The 22,472-nt window shown below is 47.0% G+C and overlaps 1 protein-coding gene across 1 annotated transcript in view; it reads left to right on the top strand.

Annotated features, from left to right (window-relative positions):
* The window catches only part of STAC2 (SH3 and cysteine rich domain 2), a 1,207,844-nt gene that overhangs the window by 685,358 nt on the left and 500,014 nt on the right, over nucleotides 1–22,472 (top strand). The window contains exon 5 of the mRNA XM_077459468.1: nucleotides 3,177–3,292. Within this exon, the coding sequence (XP_077315594.1) occupies nucleotides 3,177–3,292 (116 nt within the window). The remainder of the gene's footprint in view (nucleotides 1–3,176; nucleotides 3,293–22,472) is intronic.

Genomic DNA, 22,472 nt, shown 5'->3' with positions numbered 1-22,472 from the left:
GAGTAAGGGCGGTCGCAGGCTTTCTGGTAAGCCTCCATTGTTTATTGAAAGGTGACGGGCAGCACTAGTGGTGGAAAACACAGACCTATGGTCTTGCACTGGAAATTATTTTCGTTTGGATACCTTCACTTATGAACTTTTCATTGTCGCAATTTTGTTCTAAGCACGTATTTTGCTAAAACGGCAATTATAGCAATGTCAGGAATTTCCATTGGATGGTTTCTGCACTTGAATATATATGGACTACTGTTTATTAGATGGTCTTTATATTTGATTATGTGTGCCCTAATGATACATTGTAGATCCATTGTATATATTTTTATCACACTTATTATATACACTTGTAAGATTGATTTTTATCCAGCGCTGCACTCTTATTTTTATCTACATCTCTTGTGCCCTATATCAGGGTTATAGTGCTTAGCTGCAGGATATCCTTCACCTTTTTTTTCTTTTAATAGTAATTTTTTTATATTTTTATTACGCACCTAGCGCAATTCTTTTTTCTTTTTTCTTTTGTTATAAGAATTGGACATTTCCAGAGTTCTAAGATGCTATCTGCAGGCTACAGCCCCCTTTAGAGCATCAAACAAATTGTTCATACTTCCTTGGGGCAGGAACAGAGGGAAGGAAGCCGCATCAAGAACGATCGCCTCCTGGATTTGTAAGATAATCCAAAAAGCGTATAGGGCTAGAGGGATGGATCCCACTCAGTGAGGGCAGTCTCTTCATCTTGGGCGGCAAGAGCTAATGTCTCTCTAGAGACTATTTGCAAAGTGCCACTTGGTCATCCCCAAACACGTTCATGCACCATTACAGGATTGATCCAGGGGCATTCACTTCAGTGGAGTTTGGAAGAAAGGCAATTGAGTCAGCTCTCTCGTTTCCTTTAATACATTTTTCTTTATGCGCATTACCCACTCAGTTGTTAGCAATTTATTTTATCACAGGTATGCTGCCATGGAGGCACCAGGAAAACGGAAAATTGTATCATACTTACCGTTTTTTCCCTTTCCTGGTGCCTATCCATGGCAGCATACATGCCCTCCCCTTGGTATTCAATATAATGGGAGAATGCTATTGGGGGGAGGGTGGGCGGGTATGGTTGTCACTTTTATAATTTATTCACTATCCTGAGGGGAGGAGTCTGGGGCAGAACGTATCACAGGTATGCTGCCATGGATAGGCACCAGGAAAGGAAAATTACAGTAAGTATGATACAATTTTCAGTTTTTTGGCTGTAAAAAAATAAAAATAAATAACTAGTGGGTTCTAAGGCTGGATTCACACCTATGAAGTTTTAGTCCTTTTTGCATTTTACAGATTTGCACTACAGTTCATTTAACATGGTTTCCTATGGAAATCTGCAAAATGCAAAAAGCACTAAAAATGCATAGGTGTGAATCCAGCCTAAGGGCACTTTCACACGGGGCGGATCAGTGATGATTTGCCCCGTGGATATCCGCTTGCTCAGCGGGGATCGCTCCGTTGATCCCCGCTGAGCAGGAAGATGACAGGTCCGTCTCTGCACTCTGTGCAGGGATGGACTTATCAGAGGGCCACTCTCCCTTATGGGAGATCGGATGACAACAGACCGCACTGTCTGTCGTCACCCGATCCGATCCAATGACGGATGGAAAAGTAGGTTTTTCCTCCGTCACACTTTTTCGGATCGGAGCGGGTCGGATGTCAGTGAACATGTTACCGCTGACATCCGACACTCCATAGACCTCTATGGAGCATCCTTTCAGGTCCGCCTGAAAAACTGACAGGCAGACCTAAACGGATCGGCCATGTGAAAGAGGCCTAAGTGGAGTTTTTCAGCTCTAAAAACGATTTAATGTCAAAAAACGCTGATATACTTCTCAAAAACGTGTCTCACAAGTGTTTGTTAACATTTTTGATCCATTGAAAAATAAAATAATATATATATTTTTTTAAATGTTAACGTGGAAAAGTGTTAAAAACGCTATTGCAAAAACATTGAAAAACGTACTGCAAAGTTACTGGCGTTTTTTTATAATTTTATTTGAGGCTGCATTCACGCCTGAGCATTTTCAGCTCATAAGAAGCCCGAAAAAACGCCTGAAAAACACCCAACAAGCAAAATCTTATTCATTTTAATGGCATCTGTTCAAATTTGAGCGTTTTGTCATCTGTAGCAAAACTCCTGAAGCTTGAATACGTACATGAGTTTCTTTTTAGGTAGATTACAGGCATTTTTCGGCTTTTTACATTGGTGACCCTTCGACCTGTACAAAATTGCTGCAAAAAAAGCAATAAAAATCGCGCGTGCAACTTTCTGCCTGAAAACGAAACACAGAGGGCCGGTTCAAAACACAAAAATGCACTCCAGATCTGTTCTGCATGCAGGTTTTAAACCTGTTTTTGATGCTTTCCAGTACTTTTTTGGTGCAATTTTTATGCGTTCCAGTGCATTTCAGTGCATTATTGATGCATTTTACTGCGTTCCAGTGCAGGAAAAATGCAGCACGTTCTACTTTTTTCCTGGAACTGAAAAGCCCTGGAACTGACTGCACTGGTGTGAACTATGCCATTGGAAACCATATAACCTGTTTTCTATGCGTTTTTAATGCAGAAAAAAAACGCACTGGTCTGCATGTGGTGTGAACTGGCTCTTCACACCACAAAAATGCACACATACCTTCTAGATCAGTTTTTGCTTACAATTCAAAATACACGCAGTTCCAGTGTGTTTTTGATACAATTTGCTAGGTTCCAGTACAGTTCTGTGCATAAAAAATGCAGCACCGGAAACTGACTGCACTGGTGTGAACTAGAGCCATTGGAATACATGGAAAACACTGCATGCATTTTTAGTGCAGAAAAAAAGCGAACAGAACTGAATCTGGCGCAAATTATCACATAGTGTAGGAATGAAATGGTGCGAGTTCAGCTGAACTGACGTGATCTAACATGTCAAATCACACCACTGTGAACCAGGGCTCACGTCCAGTGTGCATGAGGCCTTATATTGTTGTCCTGGAGGGTATATATGCTCTGCTGCCAAATAATATCTTGACACTGGCTTTTACACTTGGTTTTTGTTGTTTTTCCCTCTTCACCCAGGTTTATTACTTTTCTAGATAAGAGCATATTTGTTTATGTAAAGAACTTATTTTTGTAAAGATCTGCCTTATCATCTTTCTCTTTAGCTGGCCCCAGAAGTAAGGTTGATCCTGTATATGAGACATTGCGATATGGAACATCATTAGCACATCTGGACCGTTCGACATACAGCAGCGTATCAGAGTCCCCCACACGTAGCCTGGTAAGTGTACAGTGCAGGATGTGTATATCTCCTGTGCTCAGGAGCAGGGACATAACTACTAAAGACGAGGCCACATGGCAAAATGTTTATAGCATCCTCTAGTTGACCACCCTACTGCCATTCTAAATAAAGGGCAGGAGAGCGTTAGGTATAATCAGTACTCTACTATGGTCCAGAGCTATGGACAGAAGTTGTCAGGAATTAACTTTCAGCTTCATCTGCCAACTAACTACTGTGACTTCAGTAGTTTACCTGCCTTTTTCAGCATCTGAGATCATCAATTCCCTGGGGCAATGCTGAGGCTGCCCTGGGGGAATAGTCAACCCTAGGCAGGCCTCTACTATTACAGATGAACATACACCATGTACACTTGCACTGCAACTGTTCTCTAGTTAATTCTCGGTTCCCCATGACAATATACTGTATACCTTCTCTGTAATCTGCATGACTGTTGTATACCAGATATGAATCATTCCAACCCCCAACTTACCCCTCTTTTTTACCCATTAACTTGAGACCACACCGAGTTGGAGTAACAAAGGCCGTAGCGGCCTACTTTATTTAAATAACCAATAACAAATAATATCCAATAAAATTCTGTATGAATATAAAAACTTCTGTTATAAATACTATCTGGCATTGGTCTGTGCAGGCACTTTTTTGTAAACCTCAAAAACAAATAACCAATAACCAACTGGCACTGCGGTCCCTCTCCAAGTGTAATATTAGGCCTCAAGCCGACAAGCAGGCTCAGAGACAAACACTGTCCGCAGTGCCCCATAACACTTTCCGTCTAACCTTAGTTGTCCGGAAACCACCATCAGGAGCCATCCAGCGATAGTTCCTGAACTTTTCTTTTTCCATATCTCCTTCCCCTGCACAGACCAACACCCGCCACAGCATGAGGGAGTAACCTACTTATTCCCGAATGCCCCGCCATACCCGGAGCGCTCTTTCTATGCCCTCCTGCAGGCCCAGAGTCCATAGGTCAATGCCCACATCATTCAGGTGTACTCCATCAGCTCGTAGGTACCTCCAGGTCTCAAACTCAAGCTCCAAATGGCGGATGGCCAGACCACCGTTCCTAACCATAAAGTTGCTCACCGCTCTGTTCACCTTCTTCCTTGCTCTATTAACTCCTTCCACGGACCTGGCAAACCGCCATGTCGTGCGGGCCACCATGTCCGACCAGACAATGACCGTTGCAGGAAAATCGGTCATCAACCGCCCCACATCCTCTTTAATGTCCTTAGTAAGGTCAATCATGGATCGCGACCCCAGGTCATTACCCCCGGCATGAATGACTAAAACATCTGGGGGCCTATCCCTGAGCGCGAAACGGTGAACCTCCGAAACCAACCTCCCCCATAACATACCAGGAAGCCGAACCATTTGACGCAGACCTCCCGCCGTGTAAATCCCAGCTGTCTGCCCCCCCTTCTGGCATCACCCCTCCGTGCCCCCCAGCAAACATAGGAATGGCCCATTATCCAGACCAAACCCTTCGCTGAATCTGAAAATAGAGGAAAAACAGAGAAACCATGCATTACAAACCACTCCAACTCCCAAACCCGCTATCCTTAAACCCCTCACTATCCCCAAACACAAAAACACACCAACCATACCCAGTGCAGACCCATGCAACCATTAAGTAAGGACAATCCCCTTACAGTTGTCCACCAATGAGTGTTTTTTTTTTTTTGTTTTTTTTTTTTTTTACTTTTTATTTGCATTTTTATTTTCATTATATATATATATATATATATATATATATATATATATATATATTTTTTTTTTTACGTTCTTTCATTTATTTATTCATTTGTTTAGTGTTTGCATAATTCCGCCCCCTGCGGTGTGTACCCGCACCGCAACCATCCACCAAACTCCCCGAGACCACCCCGCCGACCCGGACAACTTAAACCCAACCCAAAAGTTTTCCATACACCCACCCAAACAGCACCCGGTAGCAGAGAACGAAACTCCCAACTATCGCCTCCAACGCCCGAAAACAAACACCAACCGAAAACAAAGCTCAGAACGAGAAAAACAAAAACCACCCCCCAAATTCTCCCTTATCACATCCCCTTCATATTTTGTAGTTTAGTTTTGTAGGTTTTATTTGTTCCCCTTTTTTTTTTTTTTGCATTATGATTTACGACATACCTTCGTCACTCCCACATACCACCAAGGAAGGGGAAATATTCCCCCGTTAGCACACCTGCGGCCACCAACCCTAAAACCGATCAACTCTCCCCCAGAGACTCACCCACAGCTATCTCCCACAACCCTGCGGGACACGTCGCGCCATGCAGATCTGCAGCTGGCGCCAACTCCCGAAATCTCTCCCACTGGAACCGGGAAAGGGCATCCGCCACCACATTCTCCACGCCCGGGAGGTGCACTGCATGAAGGAAAATATTCATTTGGAGACAACGCAACACCAAATGTCGCAACAACCGCACAACCGGCGGTGACGATGCCGAGTTCTTGTTGAGAACCTGCACCACCCCCATGTTGTCTACGTGAAAACGTACCTTCAGGTCCCTAAACATTGCACCCCACAGCTCCACCGTCAGAACCACCGGGAACAGTTCCAATAAAACCAAATTCTTGGTGTATCCCGCAGATACCCAAGACGGAGGCCACGGGCCAGCACTCCAGCGTCCCTGAAAAAAGGCACCAAAACCCGAAGCACCTGCAGCATCTGTGAAAAGCTCCAGGTCAAAATTGCTGACCGGACCTGACATCCACATTGCTCTACCATTGAAAGACTCTAGGAAGGTATTCCACACCTTCAAGTCTTCCTTGTGCGACCGCACCAAACGCACAAAATGCGTAGGAGACCGAACACCCGCAGTACTAGCCGCCAACCGACGGCTAAAAACTCGCCCCATCGGCAGAATACGGCAAGCAAAATTGAGCTTGCCCAGCACTGACTGCAAAACCCGCAACTAAACTTTTTTCGCACCCAACAGCCCAGCGATCTCCCTTCGCAAGTCCACCAGCTTACCTTCCGGCAACCGGCATTCCATGGCCTCGGAATCAAGGACAATGCCCAAGAACGTGATGACCGAGCGAGGTCCCTCCGTCTTGTCCGGTGCCAGCGGAATGCCAAACCTGCCCGCCACATGTTGTAGTGTTGCCAACAAAATCGCGCATAGCTTAGAACCCGTCGGCCCTACACACAAAAAATCGTCTAGGTAGTGAATGATTGAATTCACCCCGGACACATCCCGTACCACCCATTCCACGAAGGAACTGAATTGTTCGAACAACGCGCACGAAATCGAACAACCCATCGGCAAGCATTGGTCCACGTAGAAACCGTCAGCCCAATGACACCCCAACAAACGGAAACTGTCCGGATGAACCGGCAATAACCGAAAGGCCGATTCCACATCCGCCTTGGCCATCAGCGCCCCCTTTCCGTACTTCCGCACCCAGCGCACCGCCGCATCAAACGACGTATATGACACCGAGCACGCCTCCTGGTCGATCGCATCGTTAACCGACCCGCCCTTAGGAAAGGATAGGTGATGTATGAGCCTAAACTTATTAGGTTCTTTCTTGGGCACAACACCTAGCGGAGACACCACCAAATCTGGCCAAGGAGGGGTTGAAAAGGGGCCACTCATCCTACCCAAGGCAACTTCCTTCCGCAGTTTCTCAGAAACCACTTCCGGATGTTGCAGCGCCGACTTTAGATTGGGTGCCAACGGGGGAACTACCGCCAGTGAACATGGAATCCGAAAACCTTGCGCAAAACCCAATTCCAAAATCCGAGCCGCCGCCCTATCGGGATACCTACCGAGAAATGGCCGCATCCTTTCCACCATCACCGGGGTCCTCCCTCTTGTTGTGAGCCTCTCCAGGACGGCCTTTTCCTTGTTTAAAGCATCTGGACGCCGGGTGTGATCCGCCGCATCCGGAACACTCATGTTTGAACCTGCAGCCGCTCCCAAACTTACACACCCCTGAATTGTATTGCCAACACACCCCTTTTTTATTTCCGGCCGACTGTCCTGGGGACGAAGGTCCGCCGGCCCCCCCCTGAAAAAACTGCCCCGGGGCCCTCGCCGTCGTCATCAATCGCATCCACAAGCTGATGTCCTTGTGGTCCCACCGAAGCGCCGGTCGAACGGCTCGCCGCTGCCTGAACTGCTCGTCATAACGAAGCCAAGCCGTTCCACCATAGACCCGGTAGGCCTCCCCTATGGCATCCTGATAACAGAAAAGCGCCGAACAATGCTCGGGGTGCTTTTCGCCTATGACGCTCGCCATGATAGCGAACGCCTGTAGCCAATTGGAAAACGTTCGCGGTATCAACCTATACCTACGCTTTTCTTCATCCTCCTTCTTGGAGTCGTCCGGCTTCACCCTATCCAGGTTGAACTTCTCTAGCGGCAGAAGGGAGAATATCTCCACATACTCACCCTTCCACAACTTCTCCCGCACCTCCTGTTTCAGATGAGCCCCTAACGGCCCCTCAAAACAAACGTAGACCTCACAACTGGCCGCGTCCGCCAACCTCGTAATGTCCTGCCGACTGGGTTTGTCGGCCGCACTCGCAACCTTCTCTCCCACCGGGGGCGACGTCGCCGCCCCTACCACCCCAGTTGCTGCGCTCCCATCAGGCAAAGGTTCCACAACCGGCGGGGCCACCGCAGCGCCTGTCCCAACCGCCCCCACGGACTCCGGAACCCAAGCAGCCACCGGCCCAGCCACAGCCCTCGCACCCTGCTCAAACCTTGTTACCAGATCCTTAATCCCTGCCAAAAACCCCAGCAAACCCGCAGAGTCACCCCCAGACCCCGCTGTACCAGCACCCCCAGCCGCCCCACACACACGTCCCCCACCCCCTGGAGCACCCGAATCACACGCAACAGAGACATGTATAGGGGACTTACCAGGCTGCACAGGTGACGCCCCATCAGCCGAATGTCTGTTCTCCAGCACCGATCTCCTCCTGGAAGCGGGGGCTGGCTCGTCCACCCCCGCCGAGTCATCCTCGTCCCGCAGCTCACACTCCTCTTCCTCCGAAGACGACAGCCCTCCAGGTAACTCGGACCCGGATGCCGCTGCAGCCGCGGTCGTGCGACTTCTCCTGCGCGCTGCGTGTTCCCCCACCGACTTGTGGACAGCCTTGCCAGATCTGGCGCATGAAGCCACGGACCTGGCTGCCTCCGCACTGGTCTCTGCTGGTCCCATCCGTCCTCTGGCCATCCGTGGAGCATCCCCTGCCGCTGCAGCAGCAAGCCCAGGGACCCCAGCTCTCTTCCTGCTGACACCCTCCACCATGGCTCTGGAATCCGTCCGGGGGGCGGGGCCCGCGCTCTGCGACTCACCCCTCCTTCTGTGCACGGCCGCCATTGCCTCCGAAGCTCGCCTCCCCCGCGTGGCCACCCCAGCCATCCTGGGATCAGTGACAGGGGAGCCGTTGAAGTCCGCTGCTTGCCGCTTGGCCGGGGGCGCTGTTGCCCGCACCGTGGAACCGCCGCCCGCCACCCGCCCTGCCCCCCCCTCACGAGCCGGAGAAAAACGTTCGGGCGGCCGCGAGCGGCGTGTCCTAGTGCCGCTCCTCGCCTCACCGCCGAGCTCCGCTGCAGGTATCCGCAATAAACCCTCCAAGGTGTCCTGTAACCAGTCATCCCCCCGTTCCGCTGCCTGTTCCCTCAGCCGCGCCATGAGCAGCTCCACCGACGCCATGCTGTCCAACTTTTTCCCCTGACCTTCTGTTAAACTCCCATGATGCACCGGGAGTATAAATTAGCTCTGCCCCAGCCCGTCCCCCTCGGCACCTAAGCCCCTCCTCCTGCTTTCCATTCTTCCACTGTTAACCCCGTCATGCCCGCCCTGCGCCTATTCTTTTTTTGTCTTTTGCTGCGGGCTCACTTTTAGGAGGGCCATGCTGAGCCTTGTCCGCAGTCACCTGTCCAGCATTTTCCACTACTATTCTCCAGTAGTGCAATGGGCTTCGCTGTGCACTCTGCATGTGCACCTAACTCTTGAACCTGTATAACTCTGTAAAGGGTAGAAACCTCTGCAGCGCAAATCCGCTCCTGTTGCTCTGTAAGACAGACCTCTGGTGAAAGTACCGACAACGTCTCCCTTGCTGCTAGAGGTCACTCCACCTATAACAGGTACAGGCTACCGACAGGCTGTTTGGTAAACTTCTGTTACCCCAGGTAAACAGCTGTGTCCTCACACTACTCCTCTTCACACCAATATCCTCCCCAATGTGTAAAGACCCACTCAGTGATCTATGTGTGCCAGTTACTTGCAATAGACCCCTTTCAGCAGCTTCAGACCGGGCAAGGACAACGTTTTAATACTTTACTTAAGAAAAAGTTCAAAATTTAAATCTCAAAGTCCAACATACAAGGATACAAGAACAGGATTTTTCCTACATCCCTACCCCTAACTACAGGTGTGTGTTGCCCAGGCATACCTGCAAAGGTCAAGTCCAGCATTCATAAGTCCTTCAAAGCCATTCTTATACAGATGTAAGTCCTTCAGAGGCATTCTCTAGTGCTGGGGTCTTTGGGGGAAACTCCAGGTTCAGATGACTGTTCATCCCAATGGTGATAAGTGACAGCGTTCTACTCCTCATGGGTGTAATTTGCCATCTTTCCCTGTCTTGGGGGCTCTTCACAGGTGAATTCCCAAACTCTTTGTGTACTGGACCACTGTCCCTTTTATATCACACAGGACCAGTGAGCCAGACCCAGAGAAGAACCCGCCAAAAACCAAAGAATCGAGAAAGGCATTAACTCCTACCCTCCTGACTGAAACAGCGCCTAACTGGTTATTTTAACCTTCTTACAAGCTGGCCATACATGGATCAAATTTCAATTTATGTGTGGCCACTGTGGTTGAACAGCAGCCGATCTACCAATCAAGTTCTGTTCAAATGCCCTGTTGGTACATTCCTGCTTGATCAGCCCTGCTGTCACAAGGAATGTAAACAGGGTACTCTTTATGGAGGTATCTGGAGTCTAAAATGCCCTCCTGCTCAGCAGGGGCCTATGACCCCCTTTTGAATTGATGGGGCCTGGACCCAGTACAGTAGGGCTGGCTGTACTGCCATATCAGTGGCCCAGGGTGCAACTACCGCAGAGCCTGTCATATCAGGGGACACTGTTATTAATGTTACTCTGCCTGTGCGCTTTAAAAACAAGCTGTTTGACATGAAGGCACATGTCTATTATTACATGGAGAGTTTGCCACAGAATTTGTTTCTGGCGAAAGATCAGTAAGTGACAAGCTGCCTCTTGTTTTATTATTTTATTACAGTTCACATACATAGAAGCATATACCGGTAATCATTTAAATACATTTCATGTCAGCAGTTGTATATGTACTAGCCTTATTGTAGGATATAAATTCTGAGCTTTTTTTTTTTTATAGCAGCTGCAAGTTTGCCACACATAAAGTGTCCAGGAAAATTAAGGTGCAAAATGCAAACCTTGACCTGGTTCCCAGAGAAACAGTTTATATCTGATGCAAAAGTTAATTTTAATAAATTTCTAACTAAAGAAAAGTATATTTGTAGCCTAATGGTGACCACACATACCATTCTGAATGATTCTTCACAGTATCAGATAATATGATCAAATGTATGATATATCAAAAAGACACATACATATGAGACAAAATTATAAATTTCATAGCAATTAGTCTCATGGTCTAAACAGAAAATCTTACGGGAAAACAAATAGAGCTATATGTTTGTTAAAGTATTAAAGCAGAACTCCGGGATCGGCAAAAAATTCCCAAATAGTACACCCCACCCCCCACACAAAACACTAAATAGTTCTTACATTCGTGAAATTCCTTACCAATCAAGAGAACCGTTGAATTGAATTTTCAAGAAGTCAGCTCTGCAGTTCAAAAAATGCAGCCTGTTTTCTGACAAGGAGGAAGTGTTAGAGCAGGGATTGCATCATATCCTGTCCCCTCTCTTTACACTGTCATTAAACTAAGTTTCCCATCATGCTTTGGATATTGCAGTGAATGTGGTACACTAAATGTGAACAAAGCCCACTTCAACATAAATTACACCCCTCATTCTGCAGCAACACAGCTGAGCATAACACAGTGTGGGTAAATTCTTATAACTGTAAAGCATGCCTGTGCTCTCCCCCTCCAGCCACAGCAGGAGATAAACATATTTCTCTATCGTTCACTGACTGACACAGCTCCATTAATCTTGACCGTAGGGTTATTACGCCACCTACAGGAGAGGACTAGGCAGAACACGTTATACATGTGAGAAAAAAACAGAACTTTACAGTTCTGACCCAGGGGGCAGTCCCTCTGGTAATAACCACTCATCAGAGGTTTCTGCAATTTGCAGTTGGGGAAGTGCACTACCAGTCTGTGGCTCTCCCCTTTAGCTTGGCATCAGTGATCACAATCGTAGGTTGCCTAGACTATCTCCTCCTGAGAGCAGCTTCCATCTCAGAATTAAAGGAGGATGTGGCGATCACCATGCAAACCCTGCAGGATTTTGGGTGGCTGTTGAACCTAAAAAAACTCGGTGCTCATACCGACTCAGTGCTTGGAATACCTAGGCTTATTGCTGGACTCCATGGAAGCGAGAGTTTTTCTCCCTTCAGACAAACTGCAGACTCTCAGAGCCACAGTAAAACTATTGATGAACCGCAGGTGGTCGTCGCTGCGCTTCTATATGCGAGTCCGCAGCCTTATGGTGGCCTCCTTTTGAGGTGGTACCGTACACCCAGTTTCACACTAGAGTCATGCAGAAGGAGATATTGACAAAATGGGACAAATCTCCGTTATCCCTGGATCGGCATATTTGGGTGAGCCAGTCAGTCAGGGACTCCCTGCTCTGGTGGCTGAGGTTGATCAGATCACAACGGATGCCAGCCTGACTGGCTGGGGTGGAGTACTGGGAGTACATTGGACCCAGGGCCTCTGGTCGGGGGAGGAATCCAAGTTGCCGATCAATGTGCTCGAGCTTCGAGTGATCAGGCTATCCCTCTCCACATGGTCGATGAGACTACGAGGGCATCCGATCACTATCCAGTCAGACAACGCCCCGGCTGTGGCATATGTCAACCATCAATGAGGAACAAGGAGCTCGGCTGCAGCATGGGAGATCGCTCACATCCTTCAGTAGGCAGGGTCTAATAGTATTCACATAACAATAAATAAAATAAAGTATATCTTCAGTGGGCAGAGCAACATAAACCAGCCTTGTCGGCCATTTATATCACGGGAGTAGAAAACTGGCAAGCGGACTACCTAAGTTGCCAGATGCTGGACCCAGGAGAATGGGCATTGCATCCGGAGGTGTTAAGGCTTATTTTTCTGCAGTGGGGCACACCAGACATGGATCTACTGGCCTCCTGACTCAATCGGAAGGTGCCAAAGTTCATATCCAGGACAAGAGATCCTTGGGCAGACGCATCAGACATGCTGGTGGCTCCATGGGGTCAGTGCCGATTGATCTACGCCTTTCCTCCGCTAAAACTGCTACTACGTCTGCGCCGCAGAGTGAAGGCTGAGGAGATTCCAGTAATACTGATTGCCCCAGATTGGCCTCGGCGCCCCTGGTACGCTGACCTAGGACACCTAGTTGTGGACACTCCCTGGCAACTACCGTTACAAGAGGACCTTCTGCGTCAAGGTCTGATTCTCCATCCTGCTTTACCATCGCTGGTTTTAACAACATGGCTGTTGAGAGCCAGGTGCTAAGGAACAGGGGCCTGTCGGACTCTGTGAACGTTGAGGGTATGAAAATCTTCTTCTCGGAAGATATACCATCGTACCTGGAAGGCCTAGATCTCCATGTGTGAGGAGAAAGGGTGGCGTCCGCGCATCTATTCCATTTCCAGGATCCTGCTGTTTCTATAGCGAGGAGTAGACCAGAAATTGGCTTTAAGCACCATTAAGGGACAAATATCAGCCTTGGCTGTTTTTTTCCAATGACCCTTGGCGTCTCATTCTCTAGTGAGCACTTTTATTCAAGGGGTTTGGCATGTAGTTCCTCGGTGCATCCACCTTTACCCCTGTGGGATCTGAACCTGGTGCTATCGGCGCTTAAGAAACCGCTGTTTGAGAACATCAGGGAAATTCCCTTGTTGACTCTTTCTCAGAAAGTGGTCTTCCTAGTGGCCATTAGATCTGCCAGGAGTGTTTCGGAATTGACGGCCTTGTCTTGCAAGTCGCCCTATCTGGTTATCCATAAGGATAAGGTGGCTCTTCATTCTCTGGACGTGGCCTGGGCTCTAAGGTGTCCTTTTATGAAGCAGTGAAATTTATTCACTGCTTCATTCTCCAGCATTCACAGAGGAGATCTTTCTCCTTTGTGTGCCAGTTTATGAAGCGGAGTAGATCGCTTCACCCTTGGAGGAGTGAAGCGATCTACAAACGCTTCTAACACTGGAGAACTGCCCCTAATACTGCAATCTCGTGAGACTTTACGAGATTACAGTACTAGAGATTCACCAATACACAGAGATGTCAGTTTATTAAGCAGTGATAATTTATCACCTCTCAATCCACTGACACACGGTGTAATTAATGTTAGTAAAATAAAGAGTCCCCCTACATAATATATACACCCACACACATTATATATACATGTATAATATATATATGTATATACATACATATGACAGGGGGACATGGTTACAGTGTTGGGGGGTCTGAACGAGGCATAAGGAAGTTAATTATCTTCCTCTTTCCCCCTCAGCCCCTCAGATCCCCCCAGATTCTCTCTTCACTCCCCGTTTCTCCACCTCTGAGTTGGTGAATCGGGGAGATTGAATTCTGACACAGATTGCCAGTGAAGCGCTGAGATCACAGCTTCATAAACTGGCCGTTACTGTGTCAGTCTATGAGGATTCTCCATGTGCGAAGATAATCCGCGGGAGAACAAGTTCAAACACTTCTCCCCCGATTATCTCTGGTTCATAAACTGTTTTGGGGCTGTGATCGGATCACCGCTGATCACTACTTCATAAACGGACACCTAAGGGTGTATTTGTCTGCCACGGCTCCCTTTTGGAAGTCAGACTCTCTGTTTGTTTCAGTAGCTGGTCCGAAAAAAAGTATGGCAGTCTCGTCGGCCACCACTTCTACGTGGATCAGACAGATTGTGGTACAGGCCTACACCTTGAAGGGGCAGGTGCCCCCCTTTCCTGTCACGGGCCATTCCACCAGGGCTATTGGAACCTCTTGGGCTTTCCGACATCAAGCGTCAATCGCTCAAGTGGGTAAGGTGGCGACCTGGTTGTCCATTCACACTTTTACCAAATTCTACAAAGTGGATGTGAGCACATCGTCTTATACCTGCTTTGGCCGCAAAGTTTTGCAGGCGGCCGTGTAATGTTACAATTCTGCACTCTTTACTCTGTTTTAAAAATAGTTCCTTTTGAGTATAATGCACTGTTGCATTCTTGACTCCCCTGTTAGGGAGCACTTCTGGTTGTGGGTGACGTTTTTATGTTGTTCCCACCCCTCGTTATTACACTGCTTGGGGACGTCCTTACGGTCAAGATTAATGGAGCTGTGTCAGTCAGTGAACGATAGAGAAAATACGATTTTTGTACTCACCGTAAAATCCTTTTCTCTGAAGTTCACTAACTGACACAGCACACCCTCCCCTCCTATTATTTTACGTTTATACTGCTTGTTGACGTACTGAGCTGCAGGAAGCAGGCTGAGGGGTTATTACCAGTGGGACCTGGGCAGAGTTCTGTTTTTTTTCACATGTATCACATGTTCTTACTAGTCCTCTCCTGAAGGTGGCGTAATAACCCTACGGTCAAGATTAATGGAGCTGTGCCAGTCAGTGGTCAGTGAACTTCAGAGAAAAGGATTTTACAGTGAGTACAAAAATCCTATTTTCCCTATGTAATCATTACTGAACTGTATACACATCCCATAATTCTATGTTATACACACTGTACTCTGCTGTAATCCAGTATTATAAATATTCCTCCTCATGCAGCTTTGAGATCTTTCTAATAGTAATTAATGCTTGTATAGTGTATATGAGCACATCTATAGCTGCACCAGGCCATTCTGCTTTACATCTGCGCATGACAAAGGTAAATGTCGCCATGAGAATAAAACAAAAAAGTGCAGAGCTAACTTACTAATCAATAACACAATAATGGTGGAACCCTGTAATGTTTGGCAATCCTCAGTAAGCTTCAATATCACCACAATACCAATCTTTGTGATATGTAACGTCACGTATAATACACATCACACTGAAATTAAGATATAAAAAATGACTGCAAACTTTGCAGAGATGGTGGAAACCTCTTCTACAGATATTTGGCTGCTTATCAGTGCAGCCTGATCAGTGCCCATATGTGTAGCCTTATCAGTGCAGCTTTTCAGTGCCCACCAGTGCAGCTTATCAGTGCCCATCAGTGCGGTCTCCTCAGTGCAGCTTATCAGTGCTCATCAGTGTGGTATCGCCAGTGCAGCTTTTCAGTGCGGTGTCACCAGTACAGCTTAGCAGTTCCCACCAGTGCCGTTGTCACCAGTGCAGCTTAGCAGTGCCCAACAGTGCCGGTGTCACCAGTGCATCTTAGCAGTGCCCATTAGTGCGGTGTCACTAATGCAGCTTATTAGTGCTCATCAGTGCAGTGTCACCAGTGCAGCTTATCAGTGCCGTTGTCACCAGTGCAGCAAATCAGTGCAGTGTCAGCAGTGCAGCTTTTCACTGCCCATCAGTGCGGTGTCACCAGTGCAGCATAGCAGTGCCCACCAGTGCTGGTGTAGCTAGTGCAGCTTATCAGAGCAGTGTCACAGTGCAGCTTTTCAGTGCCCATCAGGGTGGTGTCACCAGTACAGCTTAGCAGTTCCCACCAGTGCCGTTGTCACCAGTGCAGCTTAGCAATGCCCAACAGTGCTGGTGTCACCAGTGCAGCTTAGCAGTGCCCATCAGTGCTGGTGTCACCAGTGCAGCACTCATCAGTGTGGTGTCACCAGTGCAGCTTATCAGTGAACAAATATAAAGACAGGGGAAAAGAGGTTAAGCGAGAACCCCGGGACTTTTAAGGTGCTGTATATGGTAAATAGATATTGACAAAATATATATCATAAGAAAGCACACATTTTTAGTTCAACAATAAAAGTACAAAAGTATTCACAAATAAATAATAAAAGATAAAATTAATTATCCACGGAGATCTATGCGAGGATGCAGCACGGTGTGAGGACGTGACACGCCGGAGATAGAGGGGAGGGGCCAGCGCGGGTCTGAGTGAGGGAGCCGAGAGCTGAGAAGCGGTGTTCGGGAGAGGAGGCCGAACGGGGTGAGAGACCGGGAAAGCTCCCATGTGTATCCGCTGACCCCGCTGCCCACAGCAGTATTCAGGAGAGGAGGCTGAACGGGGTGAGAGACTGGGAAAGCTCCCTTGTGTATCTGCTGACCCCGCCGACTGCCCCACGCCCCCCGCTGGTCTGGAGGTGTGTAGAGATAGGAGAAGCGGTGGTTCAGAGAGGGACTGAGAGCTGTGTGCCAATGCATGAGATATGCAGGGGTGAAGTGGACGCCGGAAATGCCTGGAAAACCTGAGGAGAGAGGCGGCCTTTTTTGGTGTAATCCATCCATCCTGCTGTGATTACCGTCCCCTGCATCCATCCATCCATCCAGGTTGGGTAAGAGACCCTGGGGTACAGGGTGGCTGAGAATTGACTGTTTCCCTGGCTGTGTCTGCTAGTGCTCATCTACTGTGAGTTGAGGGGTGCCCATAAAAGATTATCAGTGGTTATTCAGAGACTGTTCCAAAGTAAATCAGTCAGTGATGTTCCGCTTTTCTCCTTATCCCATTCCATCCCACTCCATCTACTCCATCCAGCCCGTCTAAGGATTTTTTAAATATGAGGATATACTATGGCTACCTTGAGGTGATGTGAATGAAGCATATCCTGTTGTTTTGAGAGTCTACCTGAATTTTATTCAGTGAGGAGATAGAAATACCAGTTGGACTGTATCTAGAAGCAGCTGTAGAGGAATACTTGTTAACACATCAGGGAGAAACTCTGGGGGGTTGTGAGTCTGTATTGAGAACTGGTGCATTTTTCCAACTAAGAAAGTGGTCTGCCGGAGGATACAAGAGTTGAAAATATATGGTACATATGGTGATGATGATGAAATATGAAGACCAGTGATTTTTGATCTAAAGCATCCATTGGGGTTCAGGGTTCGGACTGTGAGCAAATCTCATCATATCAAATATTGTACTATTGTGGAGGGAGGGGAGGCATGCACGTTTCCCAGAAATATATGTGGATGGAGGGGGAAGACAAGAGCGGGCGGGGACCCTAAGCAGTAAACAGCTAGACCCATCATAGAACCAGGTAGAAGATGGAGTTAAAATTCATGACATATAATGTGAGGGATCTGAGTATGTATGGGAAGAGACTCAAAATCCTCAAAGAAATTAAACAGCGATTTATAGATGTAATATTTATACAAGAGACTCACTTAACTCACCATACAAATATTAAAATGTATTCAAAAGAGTATCCTACCTGGTTCTATGGGGACTCCCCAATAAGGGGAGCAAAGGGGGTGGCAATAGGGTTCTCGGAAAGGGTTAAATTCAAGATACTAGATAGAAGGATTGATCTGGAGGGGCGCTATATGTTTATTAAAGGTAAAATGGGAGAAGGGTTATACACCTTGGTTAATGTATACAGCCCAAATAAGAACCCTATACGTTTTTTCAATAGAATGTTGACCATATTGGAGGAATTCAGAACAGGAATGGTCGTCCTGGCGGGAGACCTACATTTTGGATTGGACCCCTTTCTGGATAGTACGTCGCGTGCACAGGGGATGAGTAAGGTACAAATAAAAATGATAAAATCAAAATTGCATCAAGTCCAATTAATGGACGTATGGAGGGTAAAACATGATGGAGTTAGGCTCGGTTCACACAGGGGCGACTTGTCCAGGCGACTTCGCCGCCTGACAAGTCACTCCCGTTCTGAACTACGGAACCGTTCTAATAGGAGCGACTCGAGTCGCTCCGACTTAGAAAAAAGGTTCCTGTACTACTTTGGCGGCGACTTCGGGCGACTTGCATTGACTTCTATACAGAAGTCGTTTTGCAAGTCGCCGCTGAGGTCGCGGCAGGTCGCGGCAGGTTGCGGCGCTGCAAGTCGTGCTGCGTCCTGTGTAAACCGAGCCTTAGGGATTACACCTTTTTTCTCCCCTGTGCACAGGACGTATTCAAGACTGGACTATTTTTTCGTAGATCATAAATTATCGGAGGAGGTAGAGGAGGTCAAAATCGAAATATCAATATCTGACCATGCTCCGGTCACTATGGAGATGAGGACCCCGGGGATCCATAGGATACCATATACATGGCAGCTTAATGAAAGCCTATTATTGGATGAAGAGGTAGTAGCCGAAATACGGAAAGAGATCGAGTTTTATTTTTTGAATAACGATAACGGTGAAACAACGGCCAATACCCTCTGGGAAGCGCACAAGGTGTATATAAGAGGGATCCTTATCTCCATAGGGGCAAGAAAAAAAAGGGAAAGCGAAATAAATATTAAAAAGCTTACGGAAGAAATTTGATTAGAAACACAACATAAAAATCAGGAGGGGGGGGGGGGGGGGGGGCTCTCACAGGTATGCTTTCAGGCATTGGTCAGTAAAAGAGAAGAATTAAAAGACATTATGGAAGATGCGGCCAGAAAAGAGATAACTAGGATATCACAAAATCAATATTTATGGGTAAATAAACCCAGTAAGCAATTAGCCAGGACGGTGAAGAAGAAAAGAGAGGTAAATTTTATTGAAAAGATTCAGAATAAGGCTGGGGATGCCATCTACACCACAAAAGAGATAGCACAAGAGTTTAGGAACTATTTTGAGGCCCTGTATACTATAAAGAAGGAAAATCAGGAAGGACAGAAAGTGGAAAGACGGCAAGTGGAAGCAAAGATATGGGATTTTTGTGAGCGTAGTGCGTTAAATACATTATCAGAGTGTGATAGGGAGTATATGGATAGGCCAATAACGGAGAAAGAAATATATCAAGTTTAAAAAAAATCTCCCCCGGGCAAAAGCCCGGGTCCGGATGGCTTTACAGCCCTATATTTAAAAATGTTTAAAGACATTCTGGTCCCTAGGCTATGTAAATTTTGGAATCAAGTGGGTAAAGAATGTGATATGGGGGCAGATGCGCTGTTAGCCTCAATAACGTTAATATTAAAGGAAGGGAAAGATGATAAACTGTGTTCCAGCTATAGGCCTATAGCAATATTAAATGCGGAAACCAAATTATATGCTAGCGTTCTAGCAAATAGACTGAAGGAGAGGATGAGTGCGCTGGTCCACCCAGACCAGACAGGATTCATATCAGGTAGGGAGGGCTGGGACAACAGAGTCCGGGCCTTGATGCTGATACAGGCAGCCAAGAATGAAGGAAGTCCCAGTCTATTCCTGTCAATAGATGCTGAAAAAGCTTTCGACAGGGTAGACTGGGGCTTTATGTGGAAAGTTCTGGAGATGATGGGGATAGGACCTAGGACAATTAGTTGGATTAAAGCATTGCATAGGGGCCCTCAAACAGTGGTGAAGGTAAATGGGCACACATCCTCCCCTTTTATAATGAGAAATGGAACAAGGCAGGGTTGTCCTCTGTCCCCCTTGTTGTTCATACTGACATTGGGAATAAGGGGGATAAGAGTAGGACAAGACAAACATAAATTGGCAGCCTTTGCCGACGATGTGCTTCTATTCATTGCACATCCTAGGACAATGCTCCCTAATTTATTGTGAGTTCTGGATAAGTATGGAGAGATTTCAAATCTTAAAATAAATCCCACGAAGTCGAAAGTATTGAATATTAATATAAATAAGTTAGAAGAAGAGAGATTAGGAAATAATTCCACTTTAGCTGGAAACGGGATATAAAGTATTTGGGTATTAGACTAACGAATACTTTGAGGAAATTATATTTCATAAATTATATCCCGCTGTTAGACGAGATAAGGAGAGAAATAAAAAAAAGTCAGCACCCCCACTCTCGTGGTTTGGTCGTATTAATGCGTTAAAAAACAGAAAATTTATATCAATACTTACTGTAATTTTCCTTTCCTGATGGACTCCATGGCAGCCTACGTATGGGTTAATCCTGCCTCTCATACCTCATAGGACCCCACTCCCATAAATCTTTGCTCCTAATCAGAGACCGTGTTCTGTAACTGCTGCATGGAGTCCATCAGGAAAGGAAAATTACGGTAAGTATTGATATAAATTTTCAGTTTTCCTGACAGACTCCATGGCAGCCTACGTATGGGAAATAACTAGCCATACACACACGGGTGGGCACAAATTGCTGGTTCAACAAAAAGGAAGGTTTAATTAGCACCGTTCAAACAGAACATTTAAACCAAAATTAACAGAAGAAAATTCCGCTGGCTCAATACAATAGTGCTTCATGAAAGTATTTATCGATGACCAGGAAGCCACCATGCAGATTACTTCTGCTGACACGTGTCGGGAAGCTGCCCACGACATCGATACTCCTCTGGTGAATGAGCCGTCATGGCCTCCGGAGGAGCCAGCCCCTTAGCCTTATACGCCCTTTGGATAGTCTGTACGATCCAGCCCGCAATGGTTCTAGAGAAAGCACGCAATCCTCTGTTTTTTACATAAACAAATGATCTGACTTCCTAAAAGATGCTGTAGCTTCCAGATAGCACTTCCAAACTTCCCCAACATCCAGAGGATGGGTAATTAAAGATTCAACTGACTGAAAGGTTGGAAGAACAGTTTCTTGATTCTCGTGGAAAACCGATGTCACTTTAGGATTTGATCCTAACATTGGGATCAGAACCACTCGGTCCGGGAAGAAGGTAAGGAAGGGCTCCTTAGAACCCAAGACACTGATCTCCGATACTCTCTTAGCTGATGTTATAGCCACTAAAAACGCTGTTTTAAGAGAAATGTCCTTCATAGACAGCTGATCCAATTGTTGAAATGACTCTTCTGAAAGGAAATCCAGAACAAGGGGAAGATCCCATTTGGAGAACCTTGGCTTTCTCTGAGGCCTAAGTCTTGATGCTCCTCTAAAGAATTGCCTGGTAAGAGGATGTCTTGCCCAAGAGATACCAGTAAAGGCAGAAATTTCAGACACTTGGACCCGTAGAGAACTTACAGACAAAGGCAGATCCAAACCCGATTGGAGAAAACCTAAGACATCCTTAATTTCTGGGTTGTTACAAGAACCACCGGAAGATGAGACGAAGTCCATGAATTTAGACCAGATTCTCTGGTAAACCTTATTCGTACCCTGTCTCCTGGCGTTTAACAAGGTAGACAATGCAGAACTTGGGCATCCTAATGCCTCCAGCTTCTTCCTCTCAACCACCAGACCATCAGATGGAGATGAGATGGGCATGGATGAAGGGATGTTCCCTGTAGAATAAGATCCGGCCTGGAAGGGAGCGGAACTGGGTCCTGGTAACTCATTTGTAACAGGAGAGGAAACCATGGCCTGTTGGGCCAATATGGGATGATTGCCACTATTTCGGCTCCTTCCTGTCTGAACCTTGAAAGAAACCGAAGAATGACCGGAACTGGAGGAAAAGCATACGCCTTGTGGAACCTCCACTGATCCGTGAGAGCCTCTACACCGGTCGCTTGGGGACAACGACCCCTCGTATAATACCTCTTCATCTTGGCATTGCAGGGCGATGCGAATAAATCCACCTCCGGAATCATTCCTAGCGACAGGATCCAGTCGAACACCTCTGTGTGGAGAGATCATTCATTGTTGTCTAAGGCGGTTCTTGAAAGGAAATCCACCTGAACATTTTGAACTCCAGGATGATACACCACCGTCAGAGCCGTCAAGTTCGCCTGGGCCCAGGACATGATTGGACTCGCCTCCTTCAGAAGGGAGAGACTGCGAGTGCCCCCTTGTCTTTTGATATACGATACTGCTGTCATATTGTCCAATCTCATGAGGACTGAGGCCCCTGATGTCAGATGGGGGAAAGCCCGAAGGCCCTGAAAGGCAGCTCGAAGCTCCAATACATTCAAAACCACCCCCTGAGGTGGAAAATCCCACCTGCCCTGGGCTACCTCTGACCGACATAGAGCGCCCCAGCCCCTGTTGCTGGCATCTGTCATTACCGTTATCCAGGAAACTGGAGCTAT

This window comes from Lithobates pipiens, unplaced genomic scaffold, assembly GCF_037356315.1.
Source record: "Lithobates pipiens isolate NorthernLeopardFrog02 unplaced genomic scaffold, aLitPip1_a1.2 Scaffold_28, whole genome shotgun sequence".
In the NCBI taxonomy this organism is placed as follows: Eukaryota; Metazoa; Chordata; class Amphibia; order Anura; family Ranidae; genus Lithobates; species Lithobates pipiens.
This window is presented reverse-complemented; position numbering and strand designations above follow the sequence as displayed.